Source organism: Juglans regia, chromosome 2, assembly GCF_001411555.2.
Source record: "Juglans regia cultivar Chandler chromosome 2, Walnut 2.0, whole genome shotgun sequence".
Lineage (NCBI taxonomy): Eukaryota > Viridiplantae > Streptophyta > Magnoliopsida > Fagales > Juglandaceae > Juglans > Juglans regia.
In genome coordinates, this window is record NC_049902.1 from 6,291,290 (window position 1) to 6,305,396 (window position 14,107).

Genomic DNA, 14,107 nt, shown 5'->3' on the forward strand with positions numbered 1-14,107 from the left:
AAAGATTTATAAAATTTGAAGATATAAGTTTAAAAAAACCCAAAATCTTTACCTATAAATATGATTATCTATACATGTGTATACATTTTTTTTGTAACACTCAAAAGTCTTTTTTTTTTTTAAGTCCTAATATTGTTTGTTATTCATATATCGTCTTCTAGTCTCTTCAATAGGTTTTTCCTTTCTCTGTAAGAAGAAGAAAAAAACAGAAAGGAACATGAATGAGAAAAATGATGCAAATTTCTTACTTTATTTAAATCGAAAAGTTTAATATATATATATATATATATGACCAATTTTCAAATTTGATAATAACTTTTTTTATATATATAATGAATTTCTATAAAATTAAATTAAATCTATAAGAGAAATGATATATACAAATCTCAAATGCACAAATTTCGTGTAAGCTCATTATAAAAAAGTAGATTTCACTGTAGAAAAGTGTCAAAAACTTAATTTTTTTATGGGGTTATATTTTTACAAAAGACTAGTACATTTAGGGCTTGTACTTAACATTATTCATGCACATAAATTTACATATACATGCACCCAAATAATTATATATATGACCCCCCAAAATTAAATTTATGGTTCTGCTACTGTTATTAGCTAGCAAACTATGATCTTTAACTACATGCATGATATAACAGTAGCCTATATCAAATTAAAAGTTCAAATGAGCATGCATAGCGAACATATATAATTACTTCGCACGAATGGGTAACTGACGTAGAAAAGAAGCATGAAGAGGAATTCGCCTCATGATTTAAACATGTGGTATTACTGTAAAAATATCTTATAATACGAATTTCATACCACGAAAGTCCACTTTTTTTTTCTATCTAATATTGATATAACTATAATAATAATATTTATTAATATATGTTGTATCGAAATATGGTTAAAATTCAGAAGAAATCTCATCAGAACTGTATGCTCTGGCACGTGGTCCGTCCAGGCGGGCAATCCAATACTCAGGATGTTTGGTGTGTGGATATAAATTTCACACAGCTGACAGAGAAAAATATAGGAAAACTCAAAATTGTGGATCGTAGTCAAAGGAAGCCATGGGGATGATAACATTGACTTCTACAAAATTGTGGAAGATATCATAGCATTAAAATACGTGGGAGGATATATGGTCTGGTTGTTTAAATGTAATTGGTGGGATGTCTCAAATCCTAGGTTGAGAGTGCGTAACGATAAATATTTTGTGAGTGTCAATACATCTCACACATGGTATGAGGATGATCTTTTCATTTTTGCTTGCCAAGCGAATCAAGTTTTTTATTTAGAAAATCTGAAGTACGAGAACCCATGGTGGGTAGTGGAGAAGTTAGCACATGAAAAAATTGATAGTCCAGCAAATGAAGAAGCATATCAAGAAAACAAATCATACATCAAGATATTTGTTGGTCTAAGCCAATATGACATGGTCCCCTTTGTGTAGAGAAGATATTCAATCCGAAGTAATTAAGGGTGAAATATCGGAAGGAGATGAATCAACTGAAGTGTCTAGTGAGGATGAAGGCAACTGGTCCAGCAAAACTAATAGTGAATGAATTTCAAACAGATATTTGTGTAAGTATCATTCTTATAAATATCCATAACGTTTGTTTAAATAATAATTTATTACAATTTCAAACAGATATGCCTCCTAAATGCAAAGCAAAACGTGCGACATCCCCATCCATTACCAACTCCTCGTTTAGTTCTCATGCCATCAACAGTAGATCAATATCACCAAACTCAGAACAAGGTATTTTATCAAATTAAATACCATATTTATTGCTCAATTTAAGTAATATATATCTATAAAATAAAATAATTTAATTAAAATATATGTTTTAATTACTGTATATATAGATGTTGTAAGCCAGCGACGAGGTCGAGGCACTACGAGGGGTGTCTACATAGAGAAAGTAAGGAAAATGTGTAAAATTAAAGTTAATATTCCTGATGCTCACACCGGTGGCTCTGGAGATTCGGCAGCTTGATTTGCTTCTTATATTGGTACGCTTACTCACATGTATGTACCGATAGCTACATCCTCCTGAGCTAAAGTTTTCCAAGATTTGAAAGTTCACATCAAAATCGTTGCCTAGTAATAAGCTACATACCAAGAAATTAAGTATAACATGTTAATTTAAAGTTACTTTGTATTTATGCTAATTGTTTATAATTTTTAAAATGACAAGTTTAAACTTAATTTTGGTCGACGAGAGGATCGACTAACGGTTGAGGAACTGATGTCGAACACATTCCGGAGGTACAAAGGTCGATGTCATGCACACTATCAGAAATTTAATACTACAACAGAGGCGCACCAAAATCCATTCCAAGTAATACCACCAAACAAATGAGAGAATGTTTGTGATATGTTTGAAGATCCTGCTTATCAAGTAATTTTGCTGCTATTTTTTTAATAGTATATGATAGATGTATTAAACATATAGACATAAAAAAAATTTTAGAAACGAAGTACTGTGAACAAAACAAATAGATCAAATTTAACGACACACTATCATGTGGATTCTCGATCTTTTCATCATTTGTCTAAAAGAATGGTAAGTTATTCTAGTCCCCTATAAATATTAAAATATAATACATTTTTTTAATTTAAGTTCTAATATAGATTTTCCTTTTATAGGAATAAGAAAGTCATGTTGACTATGATCTAACACAATTGTATGCTAAAGTACATAAAAGTTGTGATGATGTTTGGACCAGTCCCAAAGCAAAGACAAATTATGTAAGTTTAAATTTCTTTAATTCCATTGACTAATAATATTTTTGTTACTAATACTAACTTTAATTTTTTTTTTTGTAGGACAAGATGATATCTTTAAGGGAAACTACTCTGGATCCATCTGATGAATCATTTATCAATAATGCTCAGATCCTTTCTCAAGTTCTTGGATCATGTTATGGATATTTGAGGGGTTTAAGATGTTGCGTGAAGCTATCGACAACATCATCACACTTGAGATAGAACGATTGAGGTTAAAGGAAAAAAAGTTGTTGACTCGATTAGATCAAGCAACAGATCTTGAGGCGAGATTAGAAAGAACATGAAGAAGAGACTGGGGATGGAGGTACAAAAAGTTGTGTTTGAACAGTTGCAGTCAATAATGTCCCAAAAACTCTATGTCACTACCACAATCTTAAAATTTATTTATTTTTTAATCGTCTTTCTATTATGATGTTTCAAAACATTTGAACAATTGTGATGTTTGAATTACAATTTGTGTAATATTAGTATGGTGTTTTTAATTAAATTTTGTTCTGTATGATTAATATCGTTCAAATGGTAACTAACCAGTTTGTATAGTAAATTATAATTTACAAATCCATTCGAACAAAAACAGACACATTCGAATAAAAACTAACGCATTCGAATGACAACTGAGAAATGTAGTCCATACGTCTGTTCGAATAATAAAATATTTGTTCGAACAACATTAATATGCAAAATCCCAGTCTATTCAAATGAATATAATTTATATTCGAACATAAATCATTTGAAAAATTTATTAATTCGAATGCATAATATCAATTCGAACATTTCATCCGTTCGAATATGATCAAATATGGTCATTTCTTCAAATGAAAATTTCTTATTTCTCGAACGGTAATTGTAGGTTCGAATTGATATGATGCCATTCGAATGTATTTTTGAAATGAAAAATGTTCATCTTAAAAAAATCGACCCGTTAGAACATGATCGACTGGTTTCGCCCAATTTCGTCCTTAAAAATCTTTTTTTGAGACAAAAATAAAAAATCATGTTCGCTTTAAAATCATTTCGTCCCTAAAAATCAAAAATCAATTGTCAGCTCCAAAACCTTTTGAGACAGGCTTTTCGAAACAACATAGAGACGAAATTTTTTAGTCTTAAAAAACATTTTGCGATGAAAATTGGGTTTTTTTAGAAAAAAAATTTTGTCTCAAAAAATCCAATCTCTTGTAGTGATCTGACCTCATGTACTGGCAAAAAGAAAACAGAAAGGCCAATATATATATGAAAAAAATGATCACTTAGAAATCTTTTTACACATATGTATAAAGGAATTGAAGAGCTTCATGCATCATGTTTTCCAATTTCACTGATTTTTACCAGCAAAATACCATATATATTTATTCACTACAAAAGAAAAGGGTTTTTCCAGTGCTCAAAATCGACGCAGAAAAGCTTATATCATTGTAAGCAAGTATCAATCTCTCGCAATGATAATGTATTTCTAATTTTAAGAAAAAGTGCGCTTCAGTTCATATGTGACCGAGCTTCTTAGTTATACCAAAAGAACTAGTCAAAGTTATAAGTGGAGTTCCTCGTTAAAGTGTCTCATTATGTTTTGTAACTTAATTAAGGCCAACAAATGAGATAGGTCTGATTAATTTAGAAATAATTAGATATATCTCAATATCTATATATATATATAATAATTTTTTAAATCACATCTTAATATAAGAGTCATCTCTATTCTTGATCATGGCTTGCATTAAGACTACATGCACTCAAAGCAGTTTAAAGGGTTTTTCCAACACTCAAGAGGTACATGCAGTCTGTTGTGGATAAAAGGGGCTTTTTCTATATACATGGAGGTTGCATTTGCCCAAGATGATTAATGTAAAGGCTGGCCCTAGCTAGCACAAATCCAATTTCAAGAGCACTGAAAAATGAATTGAATTTTTCAATCTATCAAGACAACTTTTTTATCAGTTCATGAGAACTAGAAACATCATCATCAATCTTACCAAATTTGTATGGGGTCATGCTTGGGGAAGACGTACTTCTAAAAAATGACTCTAGCCTTTAGTGTTTTCCTTAAAAAGGTCTTTTTGTGTTAGCCCCACAAAAACACACACACACACACACATATATGCCAACTTTTCGTGGATGTTAAAATTGTTCCCTGTTCTCTTCAGAACTTCGGAAATTTTTTACTCGTTTGAATCTCTTGGTGACTACACTAGGGAATAGTCCCAAATACGGCTGGAATTCATGTTACCAAAACACTAATCAATTAATTTCCATACTGTGTTATGAGAACATGTACATTCCAAAAACAATTAGGACTAGAAACTTGAGATTATCTATAATTTAGTAACAACTAATTAGGATAAGATGTATTGGCAAAATATATATTTTTTACTGGTCAAAAAATGTTCGGGCCACGGACATTGAATGTGAAGGCACAAAATGCAGATATACATGCAAAATTCATGAAAAAAGGGGCAGATTTCACAACTGCACAGTTAGAAATTAGTCTACAAACAAAAATCTTTTAATTTTGTAAAGAAACACGTGCGGAAAATCGATTCATTACTAAACCAGTTCTGAGTTGCAGCCATACTTGTGGTGACGGAAGGACCCACGCTATCTCGAATCTCGACCAACCTCAGTTGGAAGCAACTGACCCAAATCTCACAGATTGAAAGAGACGAATCGCACGGCGCAGTATGGCTTCGAAGAGAAAGCCACGACCGTAGATTCCGTGGGAGGAAAATGTGGTAAAGGAGAAACCTTTGGGTGGTCGGGCGAAAATGGAAATGAAATCGTTCGGGGGACGTGAGTGGAGTAGCAGCTGATCTCTTGGAAAGGCAAATGGGGATGGAATGGGGAAGAACAGAGAGAAGTGGAGGAGGAAAGAAATCGGGGGGGAAAAATAAAACATTTTTAGGGGATTTGGCGCCAGACCTAATTACGGCGAATTTGAGCGTTGCAACAGGTGTTTTTTTTTTTCCCGGCAAAATAAATCTCTGCAGAAAAGCTTATATTCACTGCAACTAATTAAAGTAAATAGCTGAATCAGTTATCTCAACGGAATTAAGTGGCAATCAAAAACTCGCAACAAAAACTATTCTAATGCGGCATTTCTTTTTGCAACACTATAAAAATCGTCGGAAAAACCATTTTTTCTTGTAGTGATTTATTACCAAGGCCCCTAATTAAAGAGAAAAAAATACCTACCCTACGAATGAAGATTCCAGTTGCTGCAATATTAATTTGGAGATGAGAGAGAGAGAGATGCAAAAGGCTTTTATTCTTGATGGTAGTCTTTTTTTTTTTGTTCCATATATATTCGCCTTGATGAAGCCATGATTTTTTTCGCTATCATGACTTTATAACATTATTACAATGCATGTACGTAGTTACAATGTATATATAATACATACTGCATTGAGAGGTTTAGAGTACTAAAAGGTCGCTGGATCGAACAATATCTTTGGTATTAGGGTGATTCCTAGCTAGCTAGCTACTTAGTTCCATCTTTTCCTTCGTCACTAACACGAACATCATGAATAATTAAGCACAAGATTATTCCTTGTGTCGGAATTGGTTCAAGAGATGAAGAGAGAAAAGGAAGTACTGTATATATATATATATATATATGGGTCAGTATTAAACAGTCACCCATGCACCACATATAACATATATGTAATAGCTAGGTAACATCATATATCTCTTAATTTTCACATGATATGGTTAGTTTCCCAGCCCTAAATTAATTAAGAAGACTAAATTTACAATATTCATTAGCATTTGAGTTCATCTATTTATAATTACATGCAATTTTTGGGGGTTTTTTTATTTTATTTTAAATTTTTATATTGATTTTGGGCGTGTCGATAAACAGTAGTACTATTACAAATATAATTTTTTTTCTTTATAATTTTGTGTCCCGGCCCATCTCTTGTTGTGGCAGTGCGATGTCATTTCTGATCTCGTGCAGAATTGAACAAAGCAATTAACTAGAAGACATCTTGGTCATGATCATGATGACTAGCTAGCATGCACATGATGATCATGATAGAGTGCAACTTATATTCGTTAGTGTAAGCTGGTTAAGTACCAATCATATATAACGCCACAAAGATGAATAACAAAAAGACGAAGAGATTATATATATATATATATATATATATATATATATATATATGAATGAATGAATGAAAAGAAGAGATCATCAAGAAGAGGACACACGTCCCGCCCACTAAAATTAAGGAAAACCACCCGTTTTGTGCTTTTTTTAATTGGATGAATTAAAGGACTACGTACTATGCGAATATTGTTGTATTGCTGCTTCAAATATAATATTAATGACCAAGAGTCTGATCGCGTGATAGCATAGATCAGATTCTCCAAATAAAAAATTTGGGTGCAAAAACCCCACACGCTGTTGTATAAAAAAAAATACAATATCAATAGATTAATAAATAATATATAAGAGGATCTCCATTGAGATCAGTATTAATTCTAAAAATTCTTTAGGGAGATTCTTGATAGGCAAGGAAATTTGGAACTGAAATGGTGAAAAATAATCCACATGCAGGCCAGAAAATATACAAATATATACATATTATATATATATACACACACATACACTGGCTTTTGTTCTTTAAATCATGCAGTTTCATTTTGAGGAAGCCCCGGCCTCCACTTGTGATGCCATTTACACAATTGACTAGTTGCACATATTTGCAGAAATATATATATATATATATATAACCTTTTATATTTTCAAGGCCCAAAGTTCACTACATACTCTCCAACTTTCGAATAATAATAACTGTTAATGCATTTATGGGGGGAGAGAGAGAGAGAGAGAGAGAGAGAGGCTTTTTCCTTTTTTGTTAGGCAATTGTTTTTTATCCCTAGCTTTAGCAACATTGCTTGATCAGCAGTACTTGCACACACATCAAAGGAGGCTTTTTCATTCTTAATTAATGACTTTTGGTTTGTTTGTTGCACATTTCGTAATTAATATCATATATATATTGATCTACATCATGAAATATTTAAAGCAAAGTAAGTCAGTATGATCATGACAAGCAATAACAATGTCTTCACAAATGTATCTTTAGATTATAATACCAATAAAAACCCTCTGATCACGCTGATTCCACGTCTTCTTCCCTATCTCTTTCCAATCAGTGACGAATATGATCACAAAGGTATATATATTTAATATCAATTAGTTTATATTGGCATTTGCTTTTGAGGGAAAAAATAAATGTATGAGAAACGAAACTGCCCAATCAGGGAAACCCAATATGCAGTATTAATTATAAGTCATACACTAAACATAAACAATTCTTGAAGAACAGTAACAGACGATAACAGTACTGCACTCTTGCCTTTCCAGCTTGCATGCTGTGGTACAATTTTTTATTATGGTGTTTGGATGCTAGACTAGGAATTGAAAGGAAAAGACAAGTTTGAATCTCTCTCTCTCTCTCTCTCTCTCTCTCACTCTCTCACTCTCTCTCTCTCTATATATATATAATCTTCGTATACCTTCATGATGGACAATGCAAAATAAATAAATATTATATATATTAGCCACGAAAAATATTGATATCTGCGAGAAGACAAAATGGGATATAAATGACAAAACGAAATTAATAAACAACACCCTCAAACTAAAATAAAGGAATATATATATGTGTGTGTGTACGTATAATGTATGTATATAAACCACGATACCCTCCCCCCCTCTCTCTCTCTCTCTCTCCAACGAATATAAACAGAGCCAAAAGAGAGTGGGAGTAGTGAGAATTTGAGGGAAAGAGAATAATCGGTCGTGTTGTGATTTATAGAGAAAGGACCGGAGAGCAACACGGAGGAGGAAGAGGAGGAGAACTAACATTCTCTATCCAAGTCGTAAGTCTCTCCCTCTCTCTTTCCTTGGAAGTTTTATTTTTTTTGGTAATATAAAAATTTTGAACTTTTTCGGGTGTTTATCATTTGCACAATCTCTGGCGGACAAACGGGAAAGGAATTTATGGGTTATCAGCAAATGGAAATTCTAAATGGATCTGGTTTTTTGAGTTTATCTACGCGAGGTGAATTCAAAAGTCAGCGTGCTTACATATTTTTGTAAATTGAATATAGCGTTTTCTAAGTACATGTAGCTAGCTAGCTTGGCATGTAATTGATTATGAATTTTTTCTACTTTTGTTTTTTTAAATTTCCATTTAGGTATATATTAGCCTAGGATCTGACATGGGTAATTCTCATTTTCAGAGCTGGATTATTCTATATCTATGTTAGACTTTAGTTTACCTTAAATTCTGAATGTTTTGCTTCTTCTAGATCATTCACACTTCCATAGGAATATATATGTTTCCGATTTTGAATACATTGCATGCATGCGGTTTTTATGGTGCCAAATTTAGATTGATCATCGAGATGGTTCACAGGGTTAAGTGCAAGCATCTTCTTCTTTTCTGGCCTCCTTGTGTAATTGGAAGCTGTCAAACTGATATAGATTGCTCAAGGGTTTCGTGCCATTTGATTATTTTCGTGCGATATTTTCTAGTTTTATTGCTGAATATTCTTCTTCTTCATGCACATTAATGGATACACATGGTTTGTTGATTTGCTTCAAAAATAACATATATATCTTGCGTATGGGTACTGTTTTTGTGTGTACAGTAAATAAGGAATATGATTTATCTCCCCTTCTATTGACTGATTTAGTGACATTAATTTGATTTTGATTTTGAAGAAAGAATTAGGCTCTAGTTTGGTTGATCGGATTGGGAGTTTTCAGCAACATGTTGGAGGGTCCATCTTATCTCGTGTCAAGGGACTTGCCTAGCTCGTGTGAGCAAGAGAGCAAGTGGATTTATAATGCTTTTCGTGTGATTGAGCTCGCAAACAGTAAGCATCGATTGCAAGAAATTCCCGTCAGAAAGTCATGCAAGGTTCAAGATGCTCTTGATCAAGGATCAAGACAATTAGTAAAGGATTTTCCTAATATCTTTGTTATCCAGACAAACCAACAAGATGATCATGATCATGACCAAAACCACACAGGGGGTCGTTCAGATACAAGTTCTCTTATCCACCAACTTGGTCGGGATGTCACAATCAACTGTCTTCTTCGTTGCTCTAGATCTGATTATGGTTCAATCGCCTCAGTGAATCAAAACTTTCGATCTCTAATTCGGAGTGGGGAGCTATATAGACTGAGGCGGGAAATGGGTATTGCAGAGCATTGGGTTTACTTCTCTTGCAAACTCCTTGAATGGAAGGCATTTGATCCAATTCACCGTCGTTGGATGAATCTACCTCAAATGCCTAACAATGATTGCTTCATGTGTGCCGACAAGGAGTCTTTAGCCGTTGGTACCGAACTTCTTGTCTTTGGAAAGGAGATAACGTCCCATGTTATCTATAGATACGACATTTTGACAAACACATGGTCATCCGGCATGAGGATGAATACCCCCAGGTGCTTGTTCGGTTCTGCCAGTCTTGGGGAAATCGCAATTCTAGCTGGAGGTTGTGACCCACTTGGCAATATTCTAAATTCAGCTGAGTTTTATAACTCAGAAACAGGAACATGGGTGACTCTTCCAAGCATGAATAAAGCCAGAAAGAAGTGTTCTGGGGTATTTATGTACAATAAATTTTATGTTATTGGTGGAATGGGAGTGGGAACCTCAAAATCTCTTACATGTGGGGAGGTTTATGACATGACAACAAGAACATGGACAGTGATACCTGACATGTTTCCTGGGTATAATGGAGGGGTTGGGTTGACTGAGGCACCTGCTGCTGTGGCTGAGGCGCCTCCTCTGGTTGCTGTTGTAAATAATGTTCTGTATGCAGCAGATTATGCTCAAAAGGAGGTGAGGAGATACGAAAAAGATAGAAACTTGTGGGTCTCGATTGGGAGATTGCCAGACCAGGCTGTCTCGATGAATGGTTGGGGATTAGCATTTAGGGCTTGTGGAGATAGGTTAATCGTAATTGGTGGGCCTAGGGCTTTAGGAGGAAGGATCATTGAGCTTAACTCTTGGATCCCTGATGAAGGCCCACCACAATGGGAGCTGTTGGCCCAAAAGCGCTCAGGCAGTTTTGTGTATAATTGCACTGTGATGGGATGCTGAGGTATCTGTGTTAGCTGTGTGGAGTCGTCCTTTCAGGATGGATGCAGGAATTTACAGTCTTCGCTTTTAAATTAAGGAGATGGGATTCCAGTTCGTTGCATGCATGCTAATCTCGACTCTCCTTTCTTATGGAGAAATGCGATCAGATTTCTATTTATAAAGAGTCATGGAAACTTTCTTAAAATGAGGCCTGGAGGCTTTAGTACTTGCTGTTTTTTTTATAATTTCTTCACTACTTTCACTTTGTGTTTTAGCTATCGTACGTGACAGCTTTTCAAAGATTGGCATCATCATGTAGAGCAGACACGCATGAATAACCTTAACTCTTGGTACATGTTTTAGGTTGTGATTACTATTTGCATAAATTTTATTAAAGCATTCGAAGTTGATATGATGAAAATATGACTACTAGATCGAGCTGATACACAAGCCACCATTTCTTTTTCTTTTCTTTTTCCCTTTCAAGGATTTGGGGGAGTGCGGTTATGGTTGTTCAGCTGATGGGAAGATGAAGATTTAATATTATTTGTAGAGTAAATCTTTTGTTAAAGGGCTGAAAATACCCAAGAAATTAAACAATAGTTATAAATCTGATTCTTTTCTCTGCATCAATCCTTCCATCCAGTACGATACAGACCAATATACAAGTTTTGGATGAAAACAACAACAACAACAAAAGAAAGAGCTATCAGCTAGCGAACAATACTGTAATTAATAGAATTCAAAACATAAACGAAGTTGTTGAGACTGCCAGAAAGATCATCGACATGGAATTGTTCTTGCAGGAAAGAAACCAGAACAGAATTAACAAAATAATCCAGCAAGACCATGCATTAAATCTACAACATTGAAAATAATCCTTGTAAAAGTTAGTTCGTGTAGAGAATTAAACAACAAATGAAAGCGGAATTACGACAATATGGTGACACTCCCGTGAGGATATTTGTCCCACAAGTTGGTGATAAACAAAGGGAATTGAGAGCATTTGTTTGTGCACCAATGACCTCTATTTATAGGCCATCATGCACCGGTTGATAAATGGCACATCCATTGGTTAACCAATGGTAACCCAAAGGTCACAACCTTAAGGAGTGACACATCTTATTGTGAAAGGGCACAACCATTGGTAAACCAATGGTAACTCAAAAGTCACATCCTTAAGAAGTGACACAACCTTTTGACTGAATCAAAAGGTTGTGTCTCTTGACACTTCCTTTAACATCACCCCTCATGGGAACCATCACCATGTTAGAGAATATCATTCCAAGGGGTACACCGTTTGGTGATCACACCCCTTAGAATAACATCTCCCACTTGATCACACAAAACGGTGATGATCCAGTTGAGTATTTTACCTTGGTACCAATATAAGCTTTCCACTACTCAACTCTCATCTGCTACTCTTGCAGATCGGCGTCAGAGCATGACAAGCCTCTACGTGCACACGTTTTTTTGTCATTACCTTATCTGACCGCACCCTTTACCATATGTACTCCCACTGATCACATATTAGGGGTGACTTCATTTCACTAAAAAATTTGTAGTGAAAGGCATCAATTCTCTGTGACTGGATCAACAATCCATACCCCTGTCACAATTGACGACTTTAGCCGAATACATAACATATGTATCGACCTGCGCTGAATTTTCGTTAAGTACTTCCTCTAGAGGCTATTCCTGAGGTTTTTCCCTAATCACCTTATCAACGACTTTGCAAATGATTAACCATTTACTTGGGTAATCAAATCACATTTAACTAAAACTTTAGTGAATGGCACTGAATTTTCGTTAAGTACTTACTCACCTAAGTATTTCCTTAATCACCTTATCAGCGACTTTACCATGATCAACATTTTACTTGGTTGATCAAACTGCACTGAAATTTTATCAAGTACTCACCCTAAGGTCATTCCTGAGCTTTTTCTTGATCACCTTATCAGTGACTTTACAAATGACCAAAATTTTCATTTGGGTATTTCCATAACTCCAATTTTCTAGGCGTCCCCAGAATTTGCTGAGTCATACATGCTGACCATGAGATTGGTTCACCTAGGTTTTTCTCAATCCCATTCTAGTCACATGTTCTCTGAATTTCTCCAGAGATAAACCTTTGGTCACTGGATCTGCTACCATCTCGATCGAGGAAACGAAATTAACCTTGACCTCACCTCTTTCCACTATATCTAAAATATAGTAATAATGCACATCAATGTGTTTTCCTTTGAAACTCTATGTTCCACTTTTTATCAAAGAAATGGCAGACTGATTATCACAAAACACATTGATTGGTTCTGTGGATGTACCCAAATTTAAGCTTTCAACAAAGCGTTTTATCCACACCGCATTACTCACTGCAGTACTACAAGCAATATACTCTGCTTCCATAGTAGACTTAGCAACACAGCCTTGTTTCTTACTTAACCAAGAAACTTCTGTTCCACCAAATAGAAATATATATCCAGTTATAGATTTTCTATCATCTACATCACTTCCAAAATTAGCATCACTATAGCCGATTAATTCTATATCATTGTTTCCAAAGCACAATTTCAAATTTTTGGTACCTTGTAAATATCTTAATATACGTTTCACTGCTTGCCAATGTTCTTTACCTGGATTGGATTGAAATTTGCTTATCAATCCTACTGCATGACAAATATCTGGTCTGGTACTTGTCATTGCATACATGAGGCTTCCCACAGCTTGAGTATAGGGAACTTTAAACATTTCACTTATTTCATCATCATCTTTTGGGCACATACTTTTATTTAAAGTATGAGCTTTGCAAACAGGCGTACTTAAAAATTTACAATTTTCCATACCAAATCTTTTAAGTACTTTTTTTAGATATTTCTCTTGATCTAAATACAATAGATTTGAATTTCTATCTCTAGAAATTCTTATCCCAAGAACATAGCCAGCTTCACCCATGTCTTTCATTTCAAATTTAGATTTCAAGAATTCTTTTGTTTTATGCATCATATCTAGACAATTACTTGCCAGTAATATATCATCAACATATAATGATAATAACGTTAATTTATTATCATTTTTCCATATGTATACACAATGATCTAGTGGACTCATTTCATATCCCATTTCCAAAATGGCTTGGTGAAATTTCAAGTACCACTGTCTTGAAGATTGCTTAAGTCTATACAGTGACTTCCTCAACCTGTAGACTTTCTCTTCATATCAT

General features: G+C 34.3%; 1 protein-coding gene across 4 annotated transcripts; it reads left to right on the plus strand.

Annotated features, from left to right (window-relative positions):
* Nucleotides 1-8,474: 8,474 nt before the first annotated feature.
* Nucleotides 8,475-11,113, plus strand: LOC108995422 (F-box/kelch-repeat protein At1g74510-like). Of its 4 annotated transcripts, none has more exons than XM_018970997.2 (2): nt 8,475-8,671; nt 9,519-11,113. In XM_018970997.2, the coding sequence occupies exon 2, from the start codon at nt 9,568-9,570 to the stop codon at nt 10,906-10,908; it is 1,341 nt and encodes a 446-aa protein (XP_018826542.1). In that variant the 5' UTR covers nt 8,475-8,671; nt 9,519-9,567; the 3' UTR covers nt 10,909-11,113. The 4 variants fall into 4 exon arrangements, with proteins under 4 accessions (XP_018826542.1, XP_018826544.1, XP_018826543.1 ...); XM_018970999.1 differs by having other exon boundaries at nt 8,509-8,671; nt 9,523-11,113; XM_018970998.2 differs by having other exon boundaries at nt 8,667-8,853.
* Nucleotides 11,114-14,107: the final 2,994 nt, after the last annotated feature.